General features: G+C 37.1%; 1 protein-coding gene across 5 annotated transcripts in view; it reads left to right on the top strand.

Moving 5' to 3' along the window:
- LOC149243961 (uncharacterized) overlaps nucleotides 1-15000 on the top strand; it is a 181368-nt gene extending 166368 nt beyond the window's left edge. For all 5 annotated transcript variants that reach the window (XM_089374686.1, XM_089374684.1, XM_089374685.1 and 2 more), the window contains exons 9-15: nucleotides 10375-10467; nucleotides 10602-10658; nucleotides 11556-11684; nucleotides 11916-12006; nucleotides 12207-12295; nucleotides 13546-13739; nucleotides 14415-15000. In XM_089374686.1, the coding sequence (XP_089230812.1) occupies nucleotides 10375-10467; nucleotides 10602-10658; nucleotides 11556-11684; nucleotides 11916-12006; nucleotides 12207-12295; nucleotides 13546-13739; nucleotides 14415-14514 (753 nt within the window). In that variant the 3' untranslated portion in view covers nucleotides 14515-15000. The remainder of the gene's footprint in view (nucleotides 1-10374; nucleotides 10468-10601; nucleotides 10659-11555; nucleotides 11685-11915; nucleotides 12007-12206; nucleotides 12296-13545; nucleotides 13740-14414) is intronic.
- The last annotated feature ends 963 nt before the right edge of the window (nucleotides 15001-15963 follow it).

The following is a 15963-nucleotide window of genomic DNA, read 5'->3' as shown; positions in this document are numbered from 1 at the left end:
GGTTTCAAAACAGCAAAATGATGCTTTGATATCAACAAGGAACAAAGATTATGGGAATCCACAGCTGTCGAACAACAAGGATAAAGCTCAACCTAGTAGTTCGACAACAACTTCGACAGAAGTTGCGTCGCCCATCATTCCTGAATTGACAATAAAACCGCCAAAAGGAGTAGTACACAAGTCGACATTTAATCCCCGCGCTAGAGCGGCACAACATTATAATATAGTGGAAGACTTGGCCCAATTGCCATCCGCTATGTCGACTCTTGAAGTACTACAGAATTTCCCATCCAAAAGGCAAGCTTTATTATCAGCCATTGGTGGGATAGACCCAAAGGATTCCAATCTTGTATCCTTCAACCATAAAGGATACAATCCTCAATTACCAGCTCAACTAGCTTTCCTTGTTCAAGTGAAAACCCTCAACAAAACTGTTCATCGAACAATTATTGATGAGGGAGCATCTACATGCATTATGTCGATGAGTTGCTGGAAAACTTTAGGATCTCCAACCTTGTCGCGATCTTCGATGACATTAAAAGCATTCGACGGAAGGACATATACCCCATATGGTATTCTAAGTAAATTGAAAGTTGAACTAGGAGGGAAAACGGTAGAAATAGACGTTGAAGTCATCGATGAAAATCTTGATTACAACATCCTACTAGGAAGACCATGGATATATGCTATGGCGGCTGTTGTGTCGACCTATTTCAGGAAGATTGCATTTCCCTTCCAAGGAAGAATTACAATCGTCGACCAACAAACATTTCTCCCCAACAGTTCACAAGTCACGGGAAGCATTCCAATGATCCATGGAAGCAATCATTCGCTTCAAAATATCGGAGTAGCTCTCCTAAAAGACCCTACCTTAATGGGTACTTTTTCCCTACCGCCTCCGAGTAATCTGGCGGAAGTGGCCACAGTGGAAACCTGCAATATGAAATCTTCTATATCTAATGGATTCGGAAGATTCCTAAACATTTTGTTAGCATGGATCATCGCCATTTTAGAAATATTGTAGCAATCAATTTTCTTGGCTTGGGGGGCAAACCCAAATCAACGCTCATCGAGTGTTTGGATAGATAGGTCTAAGGAATATGACACCTCTTCAGATCCTTGGTCGCATGTACATTCTACAGACAAAGAAATCATTCAATCAATGATGTTAGGAGAGGCACCATGGGAAGATTACCACCATCGCTCCCATCTTCCAAATTACCATGAAGATTATTCCAGCAACCTTAATCATCCATCAGTTTTTGATTTTCTATCAAATACTGTAAATACGATGGATTCCGAGGACGGTTCTTATCTCGTGTCGACCTCGTTAAAAAATGAAACAAGGAGTCGTGAGGATAGTTCTTTTACTGTGTCAACCTCATTAAAAAATGAAACAAATCCCCTTTCCAAATCTCAAAGGTAAACCTTCATTCCAACCACCGAGTTGAATGCAATGAAGCTTGGGGGGCATGCACCTCGATTTGCGTTATTATGCTGGGGGCATGCAAACTTATCACGAGCAGTGTTACCACAGGGTTCAAGCTCGTTAAAAAATAAACCCGCCACGAGCAGTGTTACTGCAGGGTTCAAGCTCGTTAAAAAATAAACCCGCATCGAGCAGTTTTAGCACATAGTTCAAGCTCGTTAAAAAATAAACATAAGACATGAGCAAATGTTTCCCCCGCGTTTAAGCTCGTTAAAAAATGAACTATTCCCCGGTAAATAACCATCGTGAATGTAGTAACTCAGTCGTTAAAGCCTTGGTCGTGTTTGCACCGTCACCTCCACTTTTTCATTGGCCGATCATTCACCTCCATTTGATTGTTTACCCATTTTGAGGAACAGCTACGAAGAGTGATTTCACTAGCCATCCTTGTGACACTGCGGTGATTGGAAAATTCCAACCCTTACCTGGAATCAGCTGCTACCCATTTTATCACTCGTTCCTCAAAAGATGAGTCTCCTTTAAGCTCTTTTCAACTGACTCGTAAAATATGAAAAGATTGCCGAGCCATTGGCCTCTCCAGCTCGTTAAAGGGACAGGAAGTGCTATCCCTCCTCTAGATTTTAATCTTTTTGGACTTGAGGGATTATTACACAAAAAGATCGAGCGCTTGTTTTGTTCGACTCGTTAAAAGTATCGAAAATCCATCCCTTCTGTATTGTTTTATACTTTTTCGGACTTAAGGGATTAGATGACGAAAAAGGAATTTTGGAGTTACCTTTACGTTCCTTTTCAAACTCTCTAAAATTGAAAAGGACCGAGTTATCTTTGTCGTTAAACTCGTTAAAAAGATTAATAGCGACAAACTTGTCTATAGCCGAGAACGAGTTTCACTATCGCTAGGCTCGTTAAAACATAGCGATGGGTTTGCCCGAAGGGCAAATTATAGAAAAAGCATATGTTATCCTCCTCAAGCTTGACAAAAATAAAGAGGTACTGGTCAGCAATGACTGGGGAAAATTGGGAAGAAAACTCAAAGAAACTTTGTTGGTAGCAAGTCGCTCTTGAACATGACGCTTCCGCTCCGTGTCCGAGTCGGGTTGGGTTGTTTCATTCACCGGTCACATCACCATGGTCACGCCATACCATCCACATTTGGGGTTAATGCTACCAATCCATCACATCAGTGTCGCCGATATGTTCAAGAGAAGTCATTCAGAGAATTCACCTGTGTCTCACCCACTACCATACATTATACTCCATTATTTCATGACCGCCACCCTGAACCTTATATCACCAGATCGTTTTCACCTCCATTAAAATCATTTACTCCGTTCCGTGTCATTGATGTGGGATTCATTAAGGCCCTCTTGTGACGGATCACTTCTTGTCGACATCAGCTCATTATCCAAGAAGTTGATCTAGGAACACCCCATTCAGTACTTTGAAGCTTGCATGCCTCAATGGCAAGTTTCTCACTTCCGGCGATAGGTTTACATCAATGGCCTTCGACCGAAAGATTTTACGTGGTGTTTGACGCCAAGTCCTTTATTCACACCACATGAATTGTACTGCAGTACCTTGAGGGTCATTATCATTATCGGTGATTCCTCTCGTGCTTGTTAATAGTTTACATCATTGACTGGTAAACAAGCGATGTCTTTCCATGTTCGACTTCAGAACATTTCTCACATGGATCGACTTGTACTTTCAGTGAAGATCGGACGAGATTGAAGACCCCGAATCTAGTTTCATCCATCCGGGCTGCGATATATATTCAGGGAAATAAAGACATTAAATGTACATCATTGCAACACAAATAATCATCCTATCAAAAGGATGATGGCTCTACCAGAATCATCAATCTATACTCAGACGATTGTCTGTCCTATGTACATGAAAATGAATTTATAAAGCTAAGCATGGGAATGCCCGCCTCAGCTAGATCATGAGAACAGTATGAAAATAATGTATTGTATTGTATCTTATTACAGGTCTCCTCCCAGCATTGAAAGAACTTCAGATCCTCATAATAAAGCATTTCACCCGACACCAAAAGATTAACGGCCTCATACTTTAGGGGGCAACTGTTATAGACATTTTTGGGCCCTACAACCCCAAGCATGAAATGTCCATAAACCAAGGGCTCCTAAGTCCCTAAAAGTGTTGTTCTAACCCCTAAAGGAACAAGGTCAACAGATTACAGCTTCTCCCAGAAGTTCTCCATGAGAAACTGCTCAGAATTGGTCAAAACAGGATCATTGCAACTGCTCCACTGGCTAGGTGCGTTGCATCTCACCCAAATACACTGTGAGGGTGCGTTGCATTTCAAAAGTCCCTTCTGTGGGGTGCGATGGGCGAGAAATGACAAATGGCAGTGTCATTCCGCGAGGTGGAGAGGCAATGGAAGCTTCCAGAATCTTCTCCTGTGACACTTGCCTCACTGAATTCGACCAAGGATGAGTAAGAAGCCCTCAGTCTCCAAGTGGAAGTAAGAACTATCAGAGAGAAGACACTAATCAAATCACAAGCTGACTCATCCCCCTTACAGATATCTATATATGGATCCCTCATCCCAGAGATCCAGAGGCTGGAATTTTGCATATTGTAAGGAATTGCTGTTGGTTTTCTGAGACAAACATCAGATTGTTGGGTGATCTAAGCTTTGTTTGAGGTGAAGAGGGGCTTCTTTGCTGGGAGGTTGATGCTGGGTCGGAACAACTGGTTGTAACTCCTCTTGGCTCTTTTCTTGTTTATCAATAAAAACTATTTGAGTTTTCCTCCATGCTTTTGTATCATTGATGCTGGTTACATTTGTATGGTCAATTTATATCTGATCCTAGATTGTTTATGATTATAGATCCATGTCTTTGTATAGTGCTATGCTTCTGTGATCTTACAGGTACTTTGTGAAGCTGGGCGTGCAAGGGAGCAGGTAGCTGAGGACTATCAAAGAAGAGAGGGATCGAATTGAAGGATTAGCGCAAGACAGAGGTTGGTCTTTCTGTTCCTCTCTATCTATAATCCATAAAGGAAAAACAAAAGTAGTTTTTCTCTGTTTGTTTCTAAGGCAGCTGTCACACCTTAGTGGGATAGAGCAGTTCTAAATAGACACTTTTCCCTATAACAACGACTGAGATTTTAATATGTAAATAAAATATAACAATGGAAGCAAAATGATCACACCAATCTCATTTACATGTACCCAAGATTTTTTTTGTTTCATTAACAATGATAATCTATAGAAAGGGCTCCCTTTCTGGGATAATGGCCCTTTGAGGAAAAATACCAATACAATAATAACTTGGAAATGATCCAATTGATCAAATTGTTGACATGTCCTTCGATCTGTTGGCTTATCTGCATCCTTCACTTGTTGCCCCTTGCACTCTTCCTCGAACCTTGCACACTTGGATGAAATTCCTCCTTCACCCAATCACTGAGATCTCACTATCTCATTGTGTGTTGTGCTGAAAGGCATGTCTTCTCCCTTAGCCTAGCCTTCCTTTTATAAGTTTTTGTTGACTAAATTCAAAACCCTAATCTTCAAAATGATTGACGGTTGACATCAAATCTCAACGTCACTTGAGATCAATGGTTGGGATTCATATAATTCACTAATGCAAATAACCTTTGCATTTCATCATATTAACTGACTTTATCTTATAAAAGTCAATTACTTTAATAATTAAAATAATTGCTAAGGTTAAAATTCAATTAGGCGACTTCCACATGCCTAGACACTTAGGCCTAAGCTAGTCTCATCAACAACCGTCAACCACAAGATCAACTATGTCATGGATTTAAATAAAAACCCTTGCTAAGAAACCATTCAGGGTATTGCCTAACAAGGATGATTAATGCTTGGTGAATGAATAAAAGAGAGAGTGAGAGAATAAGCTCTCGATGTCCCCTTCCAAGTGACAATGTTTCCCTTCAATGGATCAATCGTAGTAGTCTTGTATTTGTTGAAATGTGTAACTAGGTTCGGTCTTCATAATGTCTAATGAAATCATGATTTTATGTATTTGATGAAAAGATATTTTTTTTTTAATTATTATTATTTTGAAGCATGGGTTTCATGCTCAAGGTTATTTTATTTGTAGGTCAAGCATCCATTGAGTGCTTCTAGTTTTTGTCATTGAGTTAAGAAGTCTACTGAGTCATTGTTATATATGTAAGACCCTATTGGGCATATTGTATTATGTCAAGAGAAATTAATTGAGTCATAAGTTGTGTCAAAGTCACCCTCCAAGACAAGTTGGCCTGCATAAGAGAAGTCGGCCTTCTAGCAGTGATAAGTTGGCCTCATGAACAGCTATTCGACCACCATGAAGAAGCCTATATAAAAAGAGCTCGACCTCATTTGTAGAAGGCATCAATCAAGTTCGATCAAGGAAGAAGAAAACACAAAAATCAGCAAAGAAGAAGGAGATACAAGGAAACAAAAGGTGAAAGCAAATTTTGAGTTTTTGGGCCACCATCTCTCACACGTGCAGACTGTAATTTAGGGCATGCTCTCTACTGTAACAAGACTGAATTACATTCATCATAAGAAGCTGAATTGAAGTGCTAAGAAGATCTATTTTGCAAGCCGAATTGCTAGAGAAGAAGCATCTGTCCAAGCGAAGGAGAAAAGAAAAGAAATTCACCATTATTCTCTCACATGTGCCAAACTAGGGTTTCTGCAGTGGAAGCCAGAATTGCAGTCCTGAAGCAGCATGCCGAAAATCTGAAGTATTGGAGTAAGTTTGACTGGAATTGACTTTGTGGAAGAAATGCTAATCAAAGGAAGGTTTGACTTGGTCTTGGAGGGGTCTTTGTCAAGGAACTTAGGTCTTGAAATTCGTCTTCTGAACATTCTATAAAAAGAGAAGAAATCTTGTGGGTTTTCCTCTCAAGAGGAGAGCTTTTGGCCTTGGCTAGCAGCCTACAGTTTGTGTCTTCTTGTCTCATTGATCTTCGTAGTTTGGTAGCTGTTTGATGAAAAAAGAACACTCTAATAATCAACTAAAGAAGAAGCTAACTACAAGTAAATCAAGTTAAGTAAAAGAACATCACAAGCAGTTGACAAAGTAAGAGAAATTACCTAATTTAGCTGCCCCTAGATTTCTTAACAGTATTATCACAATAATGCCTTTAAAAATATAGAGAATAACAGAGAAATAGAACTCCGATAGTCAACACCAATGCTTCATGAAAATAATTTCATGATGGCATAATGATCTCTAACAATTCACAATGATTTGGGAGGAGAGTGAGCCTTCAACTTATAGAAGAGGCTTACAACATCTCTCCTTTTGCTCCTTTGAATAAGATGAGAAACTTAAAGAAACAAGTTATCTATGAACTTTAATGGTGCTCCTTGTCAAGATAGAAGAAGTGGAGTTAATAGAGATATATTAATTAAAATAATACTAGCTACTAAATTACAAATCATTGGATACTTCCACTCTCCCATCTCCCCCATTTCTTTCCCTTGTATTTATAGTTGTTTGACAGTATTCATGACTCGACACTTGCTCATACCTTTTTCATTTGTAGCCTCTAATTCTTCCCAGCAAGAAGATTCTAGTAACTCCCTACGTAATATCTTTATGTGTCAGCTGATGATGCTCTGGGTATTTATCAGAGGCTGTGAGGTCTTAGTGAAGGATTCGAGGTATTTTTCTCTTTGACCATTATGAGATGGTTAATAACCACTTTGTAGATGATTCACTCCTATAAATTTGGGTGGATCAAGAGTAGGTGGAGATTGCACAAGACTGCCTAGAGTCTAGGCCTATCTGTGCAACTTCACGGAAATTTGTCAATGAACAGAACATGAGTTTTTCGTTGGTGGGCTTTGAAGTTTGATGCAATTGATTGTATTCCTTCAGCTTGGAATTACATTAAGCCAGGGGTGATTATATTCTACCTCAAGATCCTCTTTAGTATAGGGTTCTTGACGGTGGCTATGTGGGATTGGTGTCCCAATAAGCTCCAATACAAGATTTATTATGGAAGTTCAAGGATCTCGGGCAATCTTCCTTTGTTTTGAGAATTCTCCAAGCTTCTCATGTCTAACATGTTTCTTGTTGCCTCCTGAAGAGGACACGATTCAGACTGTTGAAATAGGTTCTCAGATCATGTTTTTGGTCTAAGTACAGGGGGGGAGAGATCTTCCTTTGGTTCCCTATGATGTTTGCTGTATGGCCAAGAAGGGGAGGGTGGTCTGGGTCTTATTGATGCTGCCTCATAAGGTGATGTTCTTGCTGCCAAGTGGATTTTGAGATGCCTTGTGGCTCCTCTCTGTGGTAGGTTCTTTTGTATCACATGTTTACTTCAGGTCAACAAGTGTTTAAACTACGGGATACTTTTGGATTGTGTGATATCATCTTTTCCTCCCACTTGTTCTAGGTTTTTGGATTCTTCATTTTCAAAAGCATTTGGGAGGCATGGAAATTTGTTAACAAACTGGTCAAAGAAATTTTACAGACATCAGGGTTGGTTGGAACTTGGCTTGGAAACCAGTTTGGAGTTGAAAGCTATTGCATAGCTCCCTTGGTTCCAAGCTTGCAGGTTGAATGAGAAGGATAATTTCTTTTAAGGGACCCGTGGGACTTTCAGGTTACATGTTGGAGGACTTGAGACATTTAATTCGACAGAAAGCTCTTCTGCCTTTTGAATCTTTGATAAGCTTACCATCAAGGATATTATTGGGCTGATTCTTTCTGAGGACTTGTTTAAATTGAATATTGATACGTGGGGTCCTCCTTAGAGAGATTGGAGGTGAGTGTTTGGTAGACAGCTCCAGCAGTATGATTTCAAAAAATCTCTACTCCATGTTACATCAGAAACATGTTTTGGCTCCTATTCTGAATGTTTGTTGGACTTCTTTCGATTCAGAGGAAAAGTGGATTTGCAAGGCGCACAATTTATAGTTCATTCATCTATGCTATAAATTACAGGTTTTTTCTTGGTTGGATCATTACCAATGCCTGCCAACCAAGGCCCGGTTGACCAAAAGTGGACTCAAAGTTGGACTTTGTTTAGTTTGTCTCAAGACGAAAATGGTGAAGCACGTATTTTAGGATTGTGAGCATGCCATACAATGCTGGCAGTACATTTAGGATGAACTTCCAGTTTTATTTCAGGGCAAGTTGCATTGGAGAACTGCCCTTTTTGGTGATTCCAGGTACTTAGCTATCCTTCATTCACAGGAATCTGGCACTATCTCAGAATCACTGCATTATTCTTGATATGAAAATGTAGGCATGATTTTGCTAAAGAGGTCTGTTGTTTGCGTTCTTTTTGTTGTACTTGGTGGGAAGAGGAATGTATGCAATTTCTTACCTAAATAGTATCTTCTCATTAAGAATACTAAAGGATTCTATTTGTATGCCTACTCTGGCTTTATTTTGCTCTAGTAGTGGTGAGGATGTGGACATGACTTTTCTTTGTATATACAAATCTGTTTTTGCTTAAACCTTAAATATATTATGTGAATATAAGTTGCATGTGTGTGTGTAATTATGAGATTTACTTGTGATTTTGAGTCTTTTTCTTTTTCAATTTATTTATTTATATATATAAAATAAAAACTCACTATCACAAGTAAATCATATATATATATATATATATATATAGTCAATTGGGGTTATCTTGGGTGGTTGGGCAGAATTGTTGTTATCTTCCCCACCTAGTTTCAAATCCCTGCTAGTGACATGATGAGCTATAATGCCTTGATAAATATTGTTGTAATGGCTTCGTGCCTATGAATATTGTTATATTGGCTTCATGCCATGTGAACTCTTAAGTGAGCATACTTGTGGGCTGGTCTGGTACCAACAACCTCACTCTAGCCCTCGGTTTAAAAGGGAGGCTGATTTCTTTCTTTATATATATAATATATATAAATCTCATGATTATGCTATGAAAACTTCAAGTGCTACATGCATTTCGCACTGGTCATGTATTCTCTCATACATACACTTCTCATGCATTAATTGACTTATTTCCCACACACCTAAGATTTGGAACTAGGACTATTCAAAATGAGACATGGTTCCAACATTGTTTTCTTTATTAATTTCTGGAAACTGGTGGGTTAAATGTTAGAGAAATATGGAAGGCAGTGGAGGAGAATAACATGCCAGATAACAGAGGGATGTTGGGAAAGAATGAATGCTGGGAAGTAGTTTAGAGAAAATAGGACAGTCCAATTGAAGCATGCCAATGAACTGAATGGTCTGACTTGGTTTGGAAGCCAAGAAAGTGGCTCTGATAGCACTTGCAAAAGGCCTCATAGGTTGTTTCATATTTAAAGGTCATGACTTATCAACATGATTATTGACAATTATATATATATATATATATATATATATATATATATGGAAAGAAGCTCAACCCCATTATGCACATTTAAGCAAAGGATAGGGTTTGCTGGTGCCTTGCCAACATTTTATAATAATCTGCTTGGAGGCTACATCAACAATACCCAATATAATAAATAGCCACATCTGTGGCAAACCCTATGAAGGGGAGGAGCATGCCCACCAGGATTTCAACTTTTATTATTAATATATATGTCGGCACATGACCATATTTCTGTTCAACATTGTCTTTTGTGGTGATGGTTTCCGAAGTACTGCTGCACAGGAAAGTTATAGCCCAAGTTCACTTTATAATGCCCATTCCTCTTATCCAAGAATCAAAACTTAAATCAATTATCATGTTATCCTGTAATGCCTTCCTCTTCCAGGCTCCTTTCTTAGATATTGGAAGATATCTCGTTTCTGCCATGTTTGCCCATTTCAAATTTGGGTTCGGTGACAATGGCTTATCCATGTTGCTGGAATGAATCAATGCAGTCATTTCTATAGTGAATTAATATTACTTTTCATTGTATTTTAACTGGATGGCATTTGATTTGGCTGTGGTTGTAGATCTTGGTTTCCACTTCCAACAGGGCTCCTGATCATTTATATGAAGGTGGTCTTCAGAGGAATCTATTCTTGCCTTTCATCTCACTTTTGAAGGTGCGGGAAATGCATATAACCTTGTAAAACAAATTTCATATTCAGAATATCATGTTTATTTCCTAATGCACGGCATTTGCTTATTCAATAATCACTGTCATAAGCATCGTTTGATCCATCTTCATTTGTTGCAGGAGCGATGTGTTGTTCATGAGATTGGATCTTCCACTGACTATCGAAAGCTCACTTCAGTAAGGTTCTTGTGCCTCTGAAATATGTGAGATATTTGTTTTTGGGTTATAGTTTGTTGAAGTCTATTACTGTGCTTTTTGATTTAATCTCGACCAATGAAATGAAATTATATTAATGTCCACAAATAACCAAAATAGATCAATCGGACTTGAAAGAACATCAAGAGAGTTACCCACTCTAAACTAAAAGTATACAACAGATAGCACAACAAAGGAACCTAAAATGGGTAGCCCTTAAAACAGTGAGTCTGAGAAGTAAGTAGCAAAATAGGGAACTTAAAGAGGAAAGCCCTGAAACCTGCAGAAATAGGCAAAGAGAACAAGCAATTCCTACAACCAAGGAGGGAGAGGTCAATGACTCAATCTGACTTAGAGTCACGGGAGCCAGTATACTTCTCAGCAGCTGTTAAGGGCCATATGCAATTCCTAATAATGTCATCCAGAGAGTGGCCGGGCTTAAGAGGGTCTGGCTGGATTAGAACAGATCTTTGAATCTCTCCCAACATCCAAGGTTGATGGGCTTTCATCGGTGTCACACAACATATTCAATGAATTGGGTTTAGTCTAGTGATTAGTGCTAGACCTTTGCAACCATTGTTTGTGATTTCAGATTTCTTGGATTACTTGAATGCACAACACAGGTCCCATGTATAAAGTCAAATGTTCCTGGCAATGGGGAAGTTGAGCTTCCACCATATGGGGCAGATAATGCATCAAGATTATATCATTTCTTATTTTCTTACCAATTATAGCAATCTAAATTGCAGTACAAAGTTCAGAAAGATTGCCATTCTGTGCATTGAGTTCATTAGTAAATTGTCCTAAAATTGTTGTCCACCATCTTACAATGACTGTTTTGCATGATATTAATATTCTAAATGTATTATGTTTATGTAGGCTCAGAAAGGATTGTATTTTTGTGGCAAAGATTCTTCTCGTTTGCTCAAAGAAAAATTTCAAGAATTGATAAATGGATATATGGCCACTCCAACAACTGTTGAAGTTGTCATGGGACGGACATTACAGGTTTGTACAGAAATATGAAGATCCTTAGGAATCTATTTCTAGAGAATATACCTTTAGTCTTTCTTTAAACGTTTGTACTCTACACCAGTTAATTTTCCTGGTGTCATGCAAGAGTAGGTCTATGCATTTTCTTTCTCATAATCATCATATTCTAACTTCTAAGCACAGTCCGATTGACTGATTCTTGTCATTTTCTAGACATTAATATAATTTCTTTCTTCTGTTTATCAGATTCCTTTTGGAGCCAATGGTTGTGCTTATTTCCAGTTTGAAGATCTCTGTGAGAAACCTTTGGGTGCAGCAGATTATTTTGGGCTTTTCAGTGAGTTGCTTTCTCCTGTTGTTGATATGGTGCTAACATATCCACTTATGTGATTTTATGGGTCGAAACTTTATTCATAATATGGATATTTACTATTCTAATTTCTGGCACTGGATCTATGATTCTATGGATTGTTTTAGAATTTTATTCCTTAGAATTTCTGGCCCGCCAATGTGTTGACACATCCAATCTGTATCCAGAGCATTTCCATACTCTTGCACTGGAAGGCATACCTACTTTTGGAGCACACAACAGGACATCAGCATATCGTTTTGTCACATTAGTTGATGTACTTCTCTTTTTCTCTACTCTTATGGAATGTGCTTACTCAGTTCATAGAATAGATTGGCTTAACAATACAAATTCTCTCAAGACGTTAGTCCTTTACTCTTATAATTTAAAACAAATAATTGCAATTTAGACCAGTTAAGGTTCCTTATTTCTACAGGCACAGTGGAATAAAGTTTTCATTTTATTTCACTCACTCTTGCTATCTGGCCATGTTTTTGTTAATGCATATTGCACACCATGACTACTGTAAGGCATATCACATTCTCCCAGTTTGTTGCAACCATTTATATAGGTATTGCTTACTTAGGTATTCTTACAGTTCCTTTCTCTTTGCCTCCTTTGCTCTTGTGATTAAAGAAATTTGCATTTGAACGTTATAAGACCATAGATATAGGGTGTTATCATACTCTCTGCTGACAAGTTTACTTCAGAAGGTGCTTTTCTGCCTTTGGGAAATGTTCTGGTTATCATAAGGATTCTTAGGAATTGTTTGCATTCCACCTTGTAGAAATTAAACTTAATTGAGCTTTTTCCAATTCATTTTTTGGTTTTTATCTTTATTGCCTATGTCAGTGAACTCTTCAATTTACTCCCTTAGTGTATTGACTGAGGAATCATGTTTGAATTTGGTGTCATCATAGATATGTGATTCCCCTTGTCAGAGTACAAACAGCACCTTTCAGATTTCCACGATCTCAATGATTATATTGAATTTCTCCGTTTATCATTGTAATCCATTGGATGCCCCTTCTGTGTTTTTTATTTCTTGAGTCTATAATTACGTTCCATAAGTTCTTTGCATTTTTTTGTTATCTGCTTCTTTTTTAAGAGAGATCATTTTCTTCCTTTTGCATCCTTCTTGCTGTTCTTGTGCTTTCACTATTGCATTCTGCAACAGTGACACAACTTTAATAATATATTCAGTTCTTGCTCCAAGATGTCTGGAGAAACACAGTATGCACTAGGCATCTTATTTGACATGAGCAGTACATGCAACACATGATAATATAAATGAAAGGCATCTTATTTGACATGAGCAGTACATGCAACACATGATAATATAAATGAAATGATTATCTGTTTTCTCATGAGTAAATTGAAGTGGAGTGCAAAGTTTTGCTGCCAGAAGAGTGGCTCCAATTTTTGGAGCCCTTATGCTGTTCCAAAATTTTCCCGGAATGGTCTTTTAGCTTTTCAAATATTGATTAGAATGATTGCAGCTACTAAGATTTACATTTTCTACTTCAGGTAATGTATGAGAACAAGGCGAAGCTACTTTGTTCAGCAGAGGCATCACCAGTGGAGCTGCTTGAGCGGATTGTCACTATTGATGAAGCGAAAAAAACTGCACCTAGAACATCATCGCGTTCACGAAAGAATGATGATGCAGATCTCTGTGTTGACAATGAATTGGGGTTTGCTAAAGATCGGACCATTAGCAGGTACATAGTACATATTTTAGATTTTACTTTATGGATGTCTTGACAATGTATGAGCACCAATTGGAGAGTTGTTTCCAATAAGTTCGTAAAAATACTATGGCATGCTAGTGATGGCTACGAATAGTTTTCTATAGTCTTGTATGGGTAGGAATTACTGTTGAAATTACGATCTTGATCTCCAAATATAGTTTTAATACCCTCATAGAATTCTTGGAATTGTAAATGGGCATATACAGTCTGGATAGTCTTAAGGACGATGTATGAACAGATGCATCTGGCATATACTATTACATGGTCTTGAGCTATTATTGTTGGATGAATAATAGAAATACAAGCTAAAATTTGTTTTTGTATGATCTGTTTCCCTTATAAGTTCTTACATCAGGCTTGCTATCTAGGAGGTCTATAGTAGTTTCTGATCAGTCAATTGCTATAATGACTCTCGATCTTTTGAGCCATTTGTAGTTAGCCTTGTGTTTTGGCTGGATGTCTATTCTTGTTTCATGATAAATTGCTAAGCAATGGGCTTGAAGTTTTTGTTGTGCTTCCGCACTGTAATGTGTGTTGATTTCCATAATTGTTATAAATGTTTTCTACCTTGCCTTTGTATTTGTATCTTGGAGTATTTGTTTCTTTGTTTCTGAGTTGACACTTCACTTGCTGTTTGATTGGCAGATTGATGGAGATGAATAGCAAAGAATTTTTAGAAGAACATACTGCGCGTTTGGCATTAAACAATGACCATAAAATTTCTTCCAGCAGCTCTGAAGGGTAATTCAATCATTGCCATCAGATATAACTTATATTCAGAGAAAATTATTCAAGTTTGCCGTCTCCGCCAGCATCGGTATGACTGCAACTTGATCAAATTTTCAAGAATTGCTCAGCCAAATTGCAATTCTAGACTTTCTCAAGAACTGTAAATGGTAGACTTGCGCAAGAGCTGTAAATGGTTTTGTCTTTGAATGTATAATAAGGCTATTTTCATTCTGTAACCTTATTTGGGATTTATAAACACTTGTAAAGCACCATCGTATATGACTTGCAATGTACTCATTGTCACGGAATCTTGAAAAATCCAGGCTAAAAGTTCAGGATGAGCTTTAATATAGCTTTCATAATTCAGAAATATGGCTTCTCAATATTTTGTCACCTCTGATTCAATCGGGATATTGTTTAAGAATGTCCATATCTATCACACCAGTACAACAGATGGGCTTATTTGTGAATGCCATGTAATCCAACAATAAGTTCAGAATTAGCAGTGTTGTTTGTTGATGGGCTGCTAATTTCACCTAGACGTGTATTTTCCAAATCCTACAAGTCAGTATGAGAGGAGTTAGTACTCAATGTGGAGTTGATACTTAGTCTCTTTAAAAAAAATAATTGAAATAAAAAAATAATATCATTTATAATAAAAATATAAATGATTATATATATTTAGTTAGTTTTAATTAAAAATATTATGAAACATCAATAATCTCATTCTCATTATACTCAATTAGTTATTAATATTACAATTCAATATAAAAAAAGTGGTAAAAATATTTCATTTTCACTCTTGAAGTTATTATAGGAAGCCGAAGTGTGATTTTGTTAGTGATCAATGTAGAATTGACATGTGTCCCTTTAAAAAAATACTCTAAATAAATAAACAATATCCGCTATAATAAAAATATAAATGATTATACATATTTGATTAGTTTTAATTAAAAATATTATAAAACATCAATAATCTCATTCTCATTGTGCTCACTTGGTTAGTTGTTAATATTGCAATTCAATATGCAAGAGATGTGGTAAATTTATTTCACTTTCACTTAGAGTTATAAATAAAACTTTACACAAATAAAATGATGAAAAAAAGAATTTTATATTTCTCTTATAAGTATTTCAATATAGAACTTAAATAAAGTGTGTAATTCATTCAATTTTTAATATAAAGTATTAATAATAATAAATACTCAAAAATATATTTTAAACAATAACAAATTATCTAGAGAGAGTAGAGAGTTATTATAGATTCATTTAAACCACGAATGTATCAAACACTAAAATGAATTAAATCTCTTGATGTGTAATTTTTTTTAAAGTTTGCATTCTAAAAAGATATCTGCTTATCAAGACATTTGTTCCCTCTCTATGTTTGGTAGGTCCATTATTAAGATGAATCTATATTGGTGAAATAATAAAAATATGCTATCTCAAATCAAGATGTATTATC

This window comes from Pinus tabuliformis, chromosome 8 (assembly GCF_031772625.1).
Source record: "Pinus tabuliformis cultivar Carrire ecotype Pingquan chromosome 8, CPIR1, whole genome shotgun sequence".
In the NCBI taxonomy this organism is placed as follows: domain Eukaryota; kingdom Viridiplantae; phylum Streptophyta; class Pinopsida; order Pinales; family Pinaceae; genus Pinus; species Pinus tabuliformis.
This window is presented reverse-complemented; position numbering and strand designations above follow the sequence as displayed.